The 15,456-nt window shown below is 42.5% G+C and overlaps 1 protein-coding gene across 2 annotated transcripts in view; it reads left to right on the top strand.

Moving 5' to 3' along the window:
* The window catches only part of CPQ (carboxypeptidase Q), a 153,935-nt gene extending 138,763 nt beyond the window's left edge, over window positions 1–15,172 (top strand). For both annotated transcript variants that reach the window (XM_027452499.3, XM_038174734.2), the window contains exon 8: window positions 13,288–15,172. In XM_027452499.3, the coding sequence (XP_027308300.2) occupies window positions 13,288–13,448 (161 nt within the window). In that variant the 3' untranslated portion in view covers window positions 13,449–15,172. The remainder of the gene's footprint in view (window positions 1–13,287) is intronic.
* The last annotated feature ends 284 nt before the right edge of the window (window positions 15,173–15,456 follow it).

The raw sequence follows: 15,456 nt of genomic DNA, 5'->3' as shown, positions 1-15,456 counted from the left end.
AGGTTCGTTTGCTTAGCATTGCACAGAGTGTCACTGTTATCAGATTAGCTACATTTATTGCATCACTTGGCAAACGTCGTGCCACTTGGAGCTACGTGTGAAATTTCTGTAAAAGCTGCACCGAGCAACGTTAGCATGGAAGTTAAAATGGGGTCTCGGACATTTTTATTCCCAAATGGTGAAAAATAGGTATTGATTCTTGATTTGTGCAATAATATAATTGCAATGGAGATAATCAGATTGCATCTGGAGGAAGATTTTCCAAGGTGGACTCATAGCTCAGCAGGCAGGGGTGGCAGGATACACAAGTGCCATCTTCTGCTTCTGTACAGTTTCACCCAAGCCGTTTTCTTTTTTTTTAAACAACAAATTAATAAGAAAAAAGGTAGGTCCAGCATGTTCTGTTCATGGTAACACAGAGAATGAATGCAGAATGAATACACCTATCTTTAGGCAAACGATATTTTCACTTACTGCTGCGGTTGAGTTTCTGTCACTGAAAGGAAGCAACCTTTCAACCTAAAATTAATTGTCAGTATCTCGTAGGGATCTCTCTGAGCTTCCTGACTTATCTTTTACTCTTAATATATTTGCATTGTGACAAATGACTCAGCGTGTTTACGCCATGGTAAACCAGCTGTCACATCAACTCAGACTTGCAGGAATACAGAATCACAGTAGGTAGGGACATTGCTTTATTTACCCTCTGTTTTTCTAATATTAGTAGTGCTGTGTGGATTAATCAGAGGCCACATTCAGCTAGTGATCTGCTGCAGAGCCTGAGCAGGTGTAAGGAATTTCTTTGTTCCCTGCCTTAAAGGACAAATATCCTTGAATTTCTCCTTGTCTTTTCTGAGTGGAGCCCCGTGTCACACCACGAAACACGAAAACAGAAAGATTTTGAAACTGCAGCCTACAGTGTTGGAGCATGTGTCTTAACTATACCTGAATTCTTTTTATTATTATTTGTTTTTAAAATATGTGGTTTCTTTGCAGCTTTGCTGACAAAAATATTTAAATTATTGTTCAAGAACATAAAGACATTCGTTTCAAGAGTGTTTTTTTTTTTCCTGTTTCTTGGTGTTCACAGCCAGTGGAACAAATCCATTTGTGTTTCAGAATAGGGAGAATTAGTAGGACTTTGGTTCAGAAATGGCACGAAACCCCAGATCTGAACAACCCTGAACCTTGCGATAAGATCAGATCTGAACTTTGTTTCAAGTACCTCTCTCTTTTTCTATTAATAATGAACCAGTTTGATATACACGGGTTTGCAGAGCAAATGAAAGAGGGATTTCATCACCAATATCTGGATCATCTAACATTTATTAGGAAATAGCCTATATTGGTTTAGTATTCACTGTGGCTTGGTATGCATTAATCAGAGTAACAATAGATACTATTAAGTATGTCATAGTCATGTTAAGTATTGTCATAGTCATAGTTTTAAGTATTAAGTATTGTCGTAGTGAAGTGTTGTCATAGTCATAGTACTCTACCAGCCTTGTCTCATGGTCCCACATCTGAAATCCATCATCCCCTTCAAGTGTTCAGAGTCTCAACAGGGTATGACAGCAGAGAGGCAGTAAAAAGAATTTCTTGTCCTGCTGGTGTGATTGTATAAATACAGTTTTTTTGTGTTGTATAAAATATAATCAGCTTGTAGTTTGCTTAGGGTGTGTTTTCCTTACAGTAGCCTTGGCCATTTTTCTTCCTAACTAGTTCACCACCAGGATAGTCATTAACAGGCTTTGGTCATCATCTGGACAGACCGGAGCTCTGCTAAGCCAGGTGCTGTGAACTTTTCTAGGAGGTAGCAAATTGCTAGAGAGACCCTGCAGGAAGTTTGTGATTAAGCATCCAGTTGCGTTCGTGTCCGGGGCAGGTTAGAGCCCTTAGGGAACTTCAATGGAAAGCTGCACGTTTCCTCTGAATATGATGCCTCCTCCGGGAAGGCAGACCTAAAGGCTTGCGTTAAATTGAGCTGCAAATTTGGCTTAGGAAATACCTCTGTTAAATGTGAAATACAGGGAAGCTTCCTGAGCTGATTGAAAATGTGAGTATAGATGATTCCTGCAGACACACGTGCTGCAAAAACGCTGATGCACAGCTCATTCCCCTGGTTCCAGCTCCCCACATCAGAGCTTCAAGCCATCTGGGGGTGTGCGTGTCTCCCCTGAACATCTGGGGATGTTCAGAGGTTGGTAGCACAGAGTTTCTCCGTGCAACAAGTGTCTACTGAAGAGCTCTGACAGCAAGCTCCGTGGCTAGCAGAGGATGGCGAAGAAAGGACTTCAATGCTTTGGGTTTTGAAGCAGGTTTGTGGCATCGGCTATGTGGTGCAGTTGCACAGTGGGTGTAGAGACTTTGAGAAATGCACGTGGTTGGGAAAGATGGTTCACACGGGTCTCAGTCTCACTAAGTACTCCGTTTGACCCTCGTGTGTGACATTTAAAGGCTAATCAGTAAATCGCATGCTCACGCTTTAACTGCTGCACAGAAATGAGGCACAAATAAGTTCATGAAGATGAATCCTAGATTAGAGAAACTGCCAATTTTGCAGTGACTTCCGTCCATCTTAAGCGGTGTTTAAAAGAGAATGCAAAATGTAAAGGATTTATAAATTCAACAGCCCAATTCTAAAAATATCAGCTTTGTTAAGTAGTCTCTTGTGTATATGACTACATAGTATACGTGGTCACATACCTCATTTTAAAGAAAGCACAGATGAAATAAGCTGTGTTAAAATATACAGAATAGATGCCTACAGTTAAAACAGGTATATAATCCCAAATTGAAGTGTTCTGCCTAAATAAATATTTGTGAATCACTGAGTCAGGGTGGAAACCTGAAGGGGAGGCCTTACAGTGGCCTTCCAGTGCCTAAAGGGGGCTACAGGAAAGCTGGGGAGGGACTCTGTGTCAGGGGGTGTAGGGATAGGGCAAGGGGGATGGCTTTAAACTAAAGGAGGGGAGAGTTAGAATAGATATTAGGAAGAAATTCTTCACTGTGAGGGTGGTGAGGCCCTGGCACAGGCTGCCCAGAGAAGCTGTGGATGCCCCATCCCTGGAGGTGCTCAAGGCCAGGCTGGATGGGGCTTTGGGCAACCTGGGCTGGTGGGAGGTGTCCCTGCCCATGGCAGGGGGTGGGACTGGGTGGGCTTTAAGGTCCCTTCCAACCCAAACCATGCTGTGATTCTGTGGTTCATTAAGGACTCCAAGGACAAAAAAATACAGAAGTAGTGGAATGGTCTTTGTGGCTTATGAGGAAAGAAATCATGACTCACCCATCTAGTAAAGCTTTTTCGGAGGAATTTATGCCCATTTTTGTAATTGGATCTGGTCAGCAAAGTACAGTTCAGTTCTCAAAAGCCCCAACATCAAAGACCTTTAGAGAAATAAATTACTGGGAGGTAAGAGGTATTTCCCTCTTGCAGAGTAATACCTGACTGAAAGGAGGTAGAAATAAAATGTCAGCTTTCAAAACGGAGAAAGAGCTCTGTTAGGCTGCCCAGCCACATTTTTGGAAGACTTCGGGTGATCACCTCGCTCAACGTGAGCCACAAATGCAGCGAGTAGCAAGTTGGCAAAATTTACTGGTGCCTACTCCAAGTGTTTCACATACAAACCGAAGCTGTGAAAATGTGACAATGATCTTGTAATAGGAAGTGCTTAAGTGATAAAACACCCAGTGGCATTTCAGTGCCACCAAGCACAGATCAGTGCAGTGTGTTACGCATGTGCTGTGCATACATGAAAACAGGATCCAGATTAGTTATTTTCAGATCTGCAAAATCAAATCAAGATAATTGTCTGAAGCCTCAGTTCAGTACCCAGGCGCAGTGAGAAGCACTGAGCTGCGTGCTGTAGGAGGGGAACCAGAAGAAAATATCAAGGGGTCTGTGTTGTGGGATGCTGCAGTTGTATCACACTGACTTTTGTAGGCAGTTTTGGGCTTCTCGTCACAGGAATGATGAAGCAGGATGAGAAGAGGGACAGGAAGAGTCACGGCAGCCTACATCCTCAGAGGTATTAATGGTTTTTGTGTATGGAGGACTCTTCAGATTGGAAAAAACTGCTGAGGTAGGGTGTGATAAAAATGTATGAAAGCATCAACAGCATGAAGAAGGCGGAAGAAGGCAGGACACCAGTGCTGCAACCCCCAGCACAAGAACCACGGTGTGCCCACAGGACATGATGGGCACACAGTGCGTTGCCATGGGGAGCTTTGGGGGGGGCAGAGGTGTAAATAAGTTCAAAAATGGGATTGGTAAGTCGGTGGAGGATCAGTCCATCAGAGGTGGGCAAAACACACTGGGCTGCATGCAGTTTTCTGAGGTTATAGTGTCTGGAAACATCCAGCCAAATGTCATGGGGTGCTTTCCCTACAGGGTGGGTCAGTGGAGGAAGAGCTTCCAGTGTCCTCCACTGGTGAAGCTTCATCTGTTTATTCCCCATCAAGGGCAGTTCAATTTTAGAAACTGGTCAACCTGAGTAGAGCCACTTCCTTCCCTGAAACCTCATTTTCTAGGATTTTATGCAAGTGTAGATTGAATCCCCAGCTGCCACCATTCCTCCACCGCAACGAGTGGAAGGTTAATACGCTGCAAACATAACCGTGATAATCCTGAGCTGTAATTTGGTCTGTTTGGTGTATCCAGAGGATTAATTCTCAAATGCATTAAGCAAAATAAGAAATAGCGCACACTTCATATTGTCTCCCTTACGCTGTAGTCTCATTTAATTAGCCACTGAAACAACTGACTGAAAGATTTCCCTCTGCCTTGTTGTTTGAGTCATGAATTTTAAAGACTTTTGAGAGAATGACTCAGGAGGTGAAACAGCAGGACTTCTGATGTTATTTATAAGATCCGTACAGGAAAGTATTTCAGTGTCTGTAGCCACGCAACTCGGGCAACTTAACCTGCAATTTCATCATTTGAGACTAAATGACAGGAGAACGAATGCTGTCAGCGCCTCACTAAACAGCATTAACATTCTGCATTGTCTCTGCCTGCCTGAAAAATGGGTAATGAAATAATTGACATTAAAGCCAGCTATCAACTACAGGTTGTCCCGTGAAAGAAGAAGTCGGAATGTACACTGAAATACATGCAGGAACCATCTGCACTAATAGGATTTTCATTACAGTAATAGCTCTGAAGACTGTGTATAACTGAGGGCAGCCCACAAAGCTTCTGGGCAACACCAGCACGAGCAGCAGGATGCTCCTCAGGGCTTGCAGCACGGGGGATGCAGTGGCATGGGGTAACCCTCCAGCCAGCCCATCCTACACACAGGTAATATTGTAGGAGATTTACCACCTTAAGACTTGTGATGTCACTGGGTTTTTAGAAAGACACCAAATGAAAATAAAAAGTAGACTAAGAAGTTTTATTCCTGTTCAAATCTTTTTATCTTTTTTTTTATTTCCTTGCTAGCTCTTTGACACATACCCTTTTGAGGAAAAATTGTGTCTCCCCAACTCTTCCCTGCAGTTTTGACCTTTCAAAATGTCTAGGGCACCAGTGCTCCAGCTATGAGAAGTGAGAGACTATTGATTCTGTTACTGTATGGGCATATACCTACCCCCCACGCCCTCATTTCAGAGGGAATGTGGGAGCACGAAGTGGAGTTAGCACTCTGGTGTAAGCAGGAAAATGCTCTTGTCTTCAGCATTTTGTATTTTTCTGGTACATAGCAGTTTTTAACTGCATAATGATTGTGATGTGTCCCTTTGCCCCTTTTTTTCTGAGTACTCAGTGTAAAGAACATATATGTATTTCATCAGGTCTTGCTTTCATTCCAAGGCATTGTATTTTTTGTACATTTCTGAATAGTGCCATTAATGTTAAGTAGGTCTGAAATCGGAATAAATTTGATAGTCAAGGAGTTTTACTTGTGTCTTATGGAAAAACCAGGAAACAAAAGCAATCTTCAATAGATGAAAAAAAGAAATCTGTCTGTTGTGGACAGGAAAATCAGTGCAGAAATAAAAATAAAGTTTCAGATCAGGTATTTGTATTTACATCTTACTATCAGCAGTTCTTCTGATAGCTTGTAGGTTTGTCTTGACAGTAAGATGAAGCTAGAAGGAGTAGGTACTTGGAATATGTGAGATGTGCACATACGAGTAATCTTGCAAAGCTTTTTTTTTTTTTTTTAGCTTCATAAACATTTGGAAACATTGGGCAAAATATCCCTTGTTGAGGCATTTCCAACTTTGCTGTTAGGAGGAAGTATAGCTTGCTCAACAGGGCACTGGTCTAGGCTCAGATGTTTAACATTTATTCCTTTCTCAGCTGCTGTGAGAAAATGAATGTGCCATTTCATCTCTGCGTGCCTCTCTCACCCTGCAGTCCCTCTGGTCTATTTTGAGTGTATGCTCTTCTGAGCTGGAGTCTTTCTTTCTTTTTTTCTGGAGAGGTATATATACTGTGTGAAACAGTGGAGTGGCAATTCTGTCATCCCCTCTAGGGACTACTGTAAAACAAAACCTAAAAAAAAATTACACATTGCTTATATGTTGTTGTAATTCATTAACATATTAACTTCACTATATATGGCCATGTACACGTAGAGGTCAGTATCCCAAAGACCTAACCATGGTATTGAAGACCCAGCACACCCAAGAGACCTTACACAAACAGTGGGGAATTTCCAATTTTATCTGGAAGTTTAATGGAATAGTTGTGTGGCAAAGTTTTCCTGAAAGCAAAAACAACTGTGAGGTCATTGACAGGGCTGCACAGCAGACATACGGACTTCAAGATTCACATTTGGCTTCCTCTGGCCAAATTCTGTTTGGTGTACTAAAAAGAAATGAAAACAAATGTAGGGAGGAATTTAATGCAAAATACTTTGTATTGAAAAAATGCTCTGTAGATATTGTATGCTTTCCCCCTTAAAGACACCTGGGTTTTATGGAAACTGCCTTTCCAATCACGTTCATAATAACTAATTTTCCAGCCATTGTTTGCACAAATTAAAAATAATTTTAATGCTTAAATATCTGGCCACAGAGTGCAATTCCATTGATGACTTGGTACAGCAATGTATATGAAGGCAGAAGTGTGTCTGACTGTGACTGACAAGAAGCAGTGGTCAACGCTCACCATTCGTTTTGTGATTCATTCATCCTTTTCCTGCTACAGCACTGTGTCATCTTATTAAGCTGGCAAGAAAAAAAATGTGGCATACACTTTATTAACACGTGAAGAATTGGTGTTTAATGTAGGTATGTTGTAAGTCAGGCAAATATTCCGCTCAGCAGCCAATTAATATTCACAGTGTGCATTTCATGCTGAGATCAGAAGCTGGAAAGGCCGGGCTCTTTTTCAGAATTCCTCAACGCATGTTTGTGGACTTTCATCAAGATACTCTTACACAGCTGATTACTGAAAATACGTTGTCAGTATCAATTACCAAAGCAGCTGCTTTTACCTGCCTTATGCAGCGCATCAAACTGTGTGTAAAATAGCTGGATATGCAGAGACTCGTGGAAGGAGTTTAAGACATGAAGGAGAGAACTGAAGAATTTGTTTATGGTGTGTCCATCGTAGAAGATGTCTGAATTAGCCAAGGAAATGGCACTGAGGGTTACAGAGTCACACAGAAAGGGTCAATCTGGAGGGGACCATTTGGTCCAACGCCCCTGCTTGAGCAGGGTTGGCTACAGCAGGTTGCCCAGGGCTGTGTCCAGTCAGGGTTTGGATATCTCTGAGGCTTTCCAAGGTACTCCAAGGATACTTCACAACCTGGCTGGATGACCTGTGCCAGTGTTTGAACACCCTCATAGTGGAAAATAAAAAATAAAAAGGAGGTTCCCATGTACAGATGGACTTTCATGTGTTTTATTTTTCACGTGCCCATTGCCTCTTCTCCTGTCAGTGGGTACTATAGAGAAGAGTCTGTCTCCCTCTTCTGCATCCCCTTCCATTTGGTGTTTATACCCACTGAGGAAATCAGTGGGTACCAAATGGGAACAGTCCCATCTCTCAGACTCTCCACCCAGGAGAGCTGCTCCAGGCCCTTAATGATCTCAGTGGCCCTTCCCCTGACTCTCTCCATCAAGGAGCTCCAGATGGAGAGATGCGGTTGCTAGAGATGATGCCCCCGGTACAGCAGCACAGAAGGAGGCGGATATTACTCCTGCTCCATGAGGTAACCACCATCTGGGAGCAGGGAGCAAGATCCTGATGGCATATTCATGACACTACCTTAGGCAAGCCACAAACAGAGCAAACGGAGAGGGCAGTGGGGTTTGCAATGGTAGCAGCAGCAGGACGGCAGACAACAGTTGTTATATTTGGTTGTTGCTTCTGGTAACAGTGACTGTAATTCACATTAATAAAAGGAAAATGACTGCTTTGGTGCAGTTTTACACTGTTGCCTTATTTTTCTCACTACTGCGTGACAGTGATTTTGATTCATGAAGAAAGGCTTGTGCACGGTGGCAAAGCATGGGAGATGGCTGGTCTTAAAGGAAGGTGCAGCACCTGGGGAAGGTAAGCCAGATTTATGTCTGAGGGGCCGGCTGAACTGTGTGTAGCAGGCCTGCAACAATTAGGATCAGTGTGTTTCCTAGAAGTGGGGTTGGATCGCAGGACATCCACCTGCTGTGCTCAGGGGACCCCTGTGATTAATGATTTTGCCAGCTCGGATGACACCGGTATCACTCCAAACCCTCCAGCACAATTTGGGTTTTCAGCATTTGGTCACAAGAGAGCATGCACTTGTTGCACATGTTTTTAAAAATATTACCTTTGTGGAGTAAGTTGGGCAAGTGCTGCACAAGGGGCTCTGCTCTGCAACCGAGCACGGAATCAGGTTCAGCAGCAGCTTGCTCGCGCTCACTAATAGGCCAGGTATATGGAGGTGATCTCAGGAGCTGAGGGCAGCGAAACAAAACAAAAAAACACAGCCCTCGCAACAAAGAAACCCAAGCTGAGAAGTTGGAGGCATTAGCTGGTTATTTGCATCCGACCAACTTTTGCGAACACTTCCCACAAATGGCAGAGAAGCGAGGCTTCAAGGAGAAGCAGGACGAGTGTGCTGTAGTTCCCTAAGCACACGCGTGGTCCTACCAAAGAGCAGCCTTTTGATTTCCAGTATTTCTGATGCAGTCGAACAATAAGTACAGCATATTTGGCAGCTGCTTTTAACATTCCCTCTTTTCATGCCATAACATTTACTACATCCAGCTAGAAGTAATTTCTCAGTAAATTCTTTATTGGCCAGCAGCGTTCCTCATGTGATTTGCATCACTGTAAATGTGAACAGACTGCAAAAGGCCGATTAAAGGGGGTTGTTTGGCAAACATCCCCTTTTTCTTTATGGGTGTTCTTGCTCTGCAATCTGGAACACAAGGAAAGTAGCAAAAGACCGTAAAATGGGATAGTGGAGCACCAAGCCCATCGCTTGTTTTTTCTGTTTGAGTATTGTTTCCACCTGGAAATCAGAATTAAATACGTGATGCATACCTACATAACGCCTCCCTTCTGAGGATTTTTAAGTACTTAATTAGACCTTTCAGCACTCTTGTAAGGCTGTGTGCTATTCACTTTGTAGGTGGCTAGCATGGAGATGGGTGAATAATTTATTGGCAGATTTATGAGGCATGGCTACTCATCTGTTTTACTTGACTGCTAGCTTATGCAGCTTGCAAAAATAAACCTCCATTTGTTACTATCTGTTGTTCCTGAGGGAAATGTCACCATCTAAACAGTAACAGCAACAACAAAAACTTAAATCATTTAGGTGAAAAAAACAGAAGAGTTGGAGAATGGAGTTTTGAACTTTAGATTATTTTTTTCTGATTTCTCACTATGCTTAAAATTTCTGGAGGTGGGAAATTTGACTTCCAGGTAGACTTTGTTGAGTGGCTGTGTAGGATCCAGTGTGGTCAGCCAGCCGATCTGTGTTGAAATCTTACTGTCTGAAACATTATGCAGAATTCTTCTCTCCCTTTCTCCTAAATTCTGTAGGATGACTGTTTATATTCAAAGATTTTTTTCTTCTGTTAGTGTTTTAGAAAAAGGGCTGTAGGATCCTGCTGACTTTATTTAGGTAATTCGACGTGACTGCAGTCTGCAGAGTATCTCACAACTTCCCTCCTCACAGTCATCTGCACAGGTTCATCTCAGTCCTGGATGCATTTGCTGGAGAAGGGGCAATATTCAGCATCTTCCCACAGCCTGGCGACCTCTGGAAGCCATAAATATCTGCTGGCAACTCACATTAGTACAGGGGAGCCTCAAGTTTGGAGCAGGAGACATGAAAATTGCTTGCAGGTATATCTGTGCCTGAGGGTGTTTCATGTCTAGAGGCTTGTGTGGGGTGCTTGCCTATAAGCTTCTCTTGTATTCAATGCTAAGAATATAGATTTTCACTTTTGTTTCTAATTGCATAGTATAAAACTACTTTTGTGGGGTCTTTTCATTAGTCTCATAAGATGTTTACAGGTCAATGACTTAAATGATAGCCTAAGACATTAAAGAGACAGTGTGGCCAGTTTAGGAACCCTTCCACATTTTCTCTTCTCACACACTCCCTGACAAATACTTCTGCCAGAGTTCTTAGTAATTGCTTATGTCAAAGTTAGATCATTTTCTGATTATTAAATCAATTTAGAGAAACAAATCTATTTCAGCATTATTTTGGGGAGTTAAACATTACAAAGGGAAGGGTATTTATCCTTGTACCATTCACAGAGAAAAAACACTACTTTCTAAGTTCATAATTACTATGATTAGTGGAATGTCTACTACAAATTCCAGACAACACATTTTTACTCTAAGTCTTATAAAAATGTTCAAAAACTATAATGGATTTTCCTCAGTGACTTAACTCATAATGCATCTGTAGGGCAGGATTCCATCAGTTAAAAAATTTATCATAGTTCAGTTACTTTATGGCTGTATATGTTTAAAAGAATTCAGAATAAAATTTTAAAAGTGAGTATGAGTTGACATAAATTCAATGCTAAAATTATTGGAACATAATTCAGCACCTGTAACCAACCCAGTGACTTCAGGGGGATTGCATTGGTTCAAGTCAGTGGCAAACAAGTCTCTTAAGAGCAAGAAGAGACTCTTAAAATGAAATCACAAACTGTATAACCATATGCTGCAGCATTTGGTCTTTCTCTCTTATGAAGGGATCTTCATTCCATATGGGATGGAACTATAACATGTGTCACCTTTCTTTTCTTCCCCCCTAAAATAGCACTGAAAGAAGCAGTCCAGGTCAGTTCCCATCATGGCAGTAATTGCGTAGTGAGAGCTGGACTGTGTCCAGAATGACTATGTGAGCAATCAAAACATATGTGTTGTAGGAATGTACGGTTATGCTGTGAGAAATGTTGGTTTCATTCTCTTCAAAGGCTTCAGGCATCTCAGTGAGACCAATAAGGATCATAACAGTAAGTCTTACGAACACACGTGAATTTATCAAAGCCCTCATCATCTGATGCTGATTTTCTACTGCTTGTAAATAAATACATGAATATTTATTTATTTATATGAATGATTTATTTATTTCATCTTTATAATCAAAAAATCCTGTTTTATTTCTGTATTACTTGACACAGTAGGAGTAATCTCAGTCTGTATTTCTGCCTGGGGCCTATACCCTTACTCTCGAGCTTGTATCACAATTTGTCTTCTCAGTTCCATGACTAACCAAGGAGTGGGGGTCTTTTGTGCTAGGTGCTTCCCACACAGAGAGCTGTGGACCTTCTAGCCCTGATCAGCTTGCAGAGTAAATGAATCAACACAGAGAAGTTAGAAGTATTGAATCAGAGCGCTGCTGGCAAATAGCAGGTTTTCTAAATTTTGGGTGGAGTTTTGTTAGGATGGGAGGGTTGTTGAGAGAAAAACAAAGCAGATGGAAGCTGATAAAATGGAAAGATGGAAGCTGTGTCCAGTAATGGGCTATTCGTTATGTGAGACATGGACATACTGCAGAGAGACCACCAAAGATCCATGAAGGTGATGGAGGGCCTGGAGTAGCTCTCATGTGAGGAGACGCTGAGACCTGGGGCTGCCAAGCCTGGAGAAGAGGAGGCCCAGGGGATCTCATCACTGTCTGTACATCCCTGAGGGGAGGGTGCAGGGAGGACAGAGCCAGGCTGTGTGCAGTGGTGCCCAGTGCCAGGACAGGAGGCCCTGGGAACAACCTGGCCCCCAGGAGGCTCCCCCTGAGCACCAGGAGCCCTTCTGTGCTGTGCGGGTGACAGAGCCCTGGCACAGGCTGCCCAGAGGCTGTGGGGTCTCCTCCTTGGAGCCCTTCAGCAGCCGCCTGGACGTGGTGCTGGGCACCCTGCTCTGGGTGTCCCTGCTTGGCCACGGGTGGCATTGGGTGGCCTCCAGAGCTCCCTGCCAGCCTCAGCCACCCTAGAATCCTGTGATAAAACCACAAAGAAGAGGCAGGGATAATGAACTCAAAGGAACTGGAATGAGAAAGGGAGTTGAAGAGGGGTCATAGGTTGGACCAGGAGGATGGCCAGAAGGAAGAGCACAAATACCACATCTCTGGTGGGGCAGAAGCTTCTGCTCCTCTTGCCTTCGGTCTACTCCAAGGCTGTATTTGTGCTGCCTGAGCCCACACAGCTTGAGGCAGCTCAGTCCTTTCTGTGCCCGTGGGCCCAGGGGGAGGCAGCTGATCCTGACGAGGCAGAACTGCGCCTTCACCCAACTCGCTGAGCCCCTGTTTGATAAGGGCTCCTGGCAGCTGCTGGAAGGTGGGCCCGGCTTACCTCGGGCTATCTGGAAAGCTGTGGTGAAACAGCACAGCATCGTCACGAACTGAGGCTCAAAAGTAGAAGCAAATTCCAAAAGCTTTCCTCAGCAAGGATACATAATGAAGCAGTCGCTAGCCATCTGAGCAGGCATAAATATTGGTATTACTTCTCACAACCAAAGACTCGGTTTCTGCAGGATTAAGAACAGAAGGAAGTGCCGCCACGTGGGGGTTATTGCTTGGATTTTGCTGGTTGGGCTCTGGTAATCGTAGAGGAAAATGGATGTGTACTGTTACTGAGGAAACGAGCCTCTCGGGGAAGAGCAGCTTTTCCCCGGTGTGAATTTTTGCTGCCTCGTGCTCCCTCAAGTCAATTAACCTAAAACCTACAAATGGCACATGCCACGGCTCCGCACAGTTATTATATGGAACTTTATACAGTTGCATGTGGATTCAATAATAAACAGTGCAGGAATGGATTCAAGTTTATATTCCTCTTTAAATATTTGTATTCCTATAATGGAATATTGCCCATTTTTCTCCGTAGGTGCCAGCTTGCGTGATGACCTCAGTAAATACTTCTGGTTTCATCATTCTCAAGGGGACACGATGACAGTTCAGGATCCAAACCAGATGAATCTCTGTGCTGCTGTTTGGACTGTTGTCTCCTATGTAATTGCTGACATGGAAGAGATGTTGCCAAGGTAATAAAACAGCAAGAAAGAAGATTTCTGTTCTTCGGTAAAGATTGTGAGTCCACTAATGCATGTGGTCTACAGCTGTAGGAAATTCCTTTTTTTCACCCTGATTTTGCACATTATTATATCTGCTTTCCTCAAAGTTACATACTCCTTTACACATTCCTGATTCTTTTTGCTATTTTAATGTTTTCCATTTGTGATTTTCAGTTCAAATTTCCTTTTTTTAAGTACTTTTTAAATTTCCGATGAAAGTATGATAGCTCTCTGTCATAGTAAAATACTCATTTATATACAAACTGATCTGGTGCAGCAGGAAAAAATATAAGAAAATAAATTCATTGCATCAGAATAATTATTGTATTGAGTTAGTGAACATGTTTATGTTATGAGTTAGTTTTCTGCCTTTCAATCTATGCATTCATATGGTATCCTATTAACAAAACAGCCTTTTCTTACGTTTTTAAGGTAATACTGTAGTTTTTAGGCTCTAGGACATATTAATCATAGTACCATTAAATGTCTTGGGTTGGAAGGGATCTTGAAGATCACCTAGTTCCAACCCTGTCCTGCCATGCGCAGGGATGCCACCTTGGCTGTTCTAATGGTAATATATAGTAAAATGTTCAGGTAGTTTACCATACCATGGTAAAATGGTATGGCTTTAGATAGCTCCGTCAGCCCCTACTGCTGAATCTTAATGAAGGTTGCTTCATGCAAGACTCAGATAAACCAGGACCTAGAGGATAGAAAGTCAATAATGGGATTTCCAGCTCTCCAGGCAGCAGCAGCTCCTGTGTTTCTTTGGTCACCTCCCCATGGAAATCTGTGCCTGTCCTTTTCTTTCTGATGGAAAACTCACAGTCGTGACATGCAGAGAATTGTGTGTGGCAGTGTTTCTCTGAAATGCCATGATGTTTCAGAGACGGCCATCACAGCTGTGATTTGTGACCTTCACTACTTGCCAGCTGATGTCCAAATGAAGTGTAAGAGCAGATATTGGTTCATGGTGCTGAAGCCATTCACAGAGCTGCCCCTCTCACTTTGCTGGGTCTCTCCTGCTGGAATTCAGGCAAGAGGATGCTGGAACATGGGCACTTTTAAGGAGGAGTGAACTTGGGAATTTGATTATTATGTACTACCCTGCGGTTTGGTTTGTTTTGGTTTGTTGTTTTCTTAGTTTGGTTGGTTTGGTTTTGCTTTGTTTTTGCTTTGTTTTGTTTGTTTTGCCTTCCTGCTGCAAGATGATGTATATTCAGAGTTTCGGAGGTTTCTGTAAAGCAGATAACGACTGGTGTTGGGGAACATTTTAGAGCATATGATTTCTTCTCATTTCTTTGCGACATGGTGCTTGTTTGTGGTTTTAAATTTTACAACAAGCAGACTTGCTGATGTGACTAACTGCTGCAGTATAATCAATGCAAAACAGCGGATGTAACAAACAACGCAGAGTATTAAACCAAATGGCAGGCAATCTTGTGTGCTGTTGGTCAGTTCTGTAGTTGAGCAATAGCTTAGTGATGAGCCATTCATTTTTATGGAATTAATAACTGTGATACCTGTTTACCATGATAAACCCCCTAATAATGGTTTTACATCAAGTTTATTAAACATTTCAATTTTCCCTCCAAATCATTTCAGGAACATAAAAGCTGCCCGAGATACTCTGCTATTTCTTTTTGAAGAAACAGTATTGAAATAAAGTTGGCAAAAACGTCCTATGCTTTCAAGGCATGTCGTGTGTGGTTTGTTCATTTTTCCTTGCTTGTTTGGCAAGAGCAAAGCTAGTGGTGCTCACTGCTGACATACCCTCAACTATCTCTGAATCCAGCCTTTTGACCTTCATAAAATACATCGACTTTCTTCTGCATCCTTTTTCCTCAAGGTATGCTGCTCTCTACATCAGAGGTTCAGAAGGATTTTCAGTGAAGTTACATTTATTGGTACAAGTCCTCACCTGTGCTCTCTTGAAAACAGGGTTTATTTGTGTTTTTCTCCATTGGTGAATGAAATCCTTA

Source organism: Anas platyrhynchos, chromosome 2 (assembly GCF_047663525.1).
Source record: "Anas platyrhynchos isolate ZD024472 breed Pekin duck chromosome 2, IASCAAS_PekinDuck_T2T, whole genome shotgun sequence".
In the NCBI taxonomy this organism is placed as follows: domain Eukaryota; kingdom Metazoa; phylum Chordata; class Aves; order Anseriformes; family Anatidae; genus Anas; species Anas platyrhynchos.
This window is presented reverse-complemented; position numbering and strand designations above follow the sequence as displayed.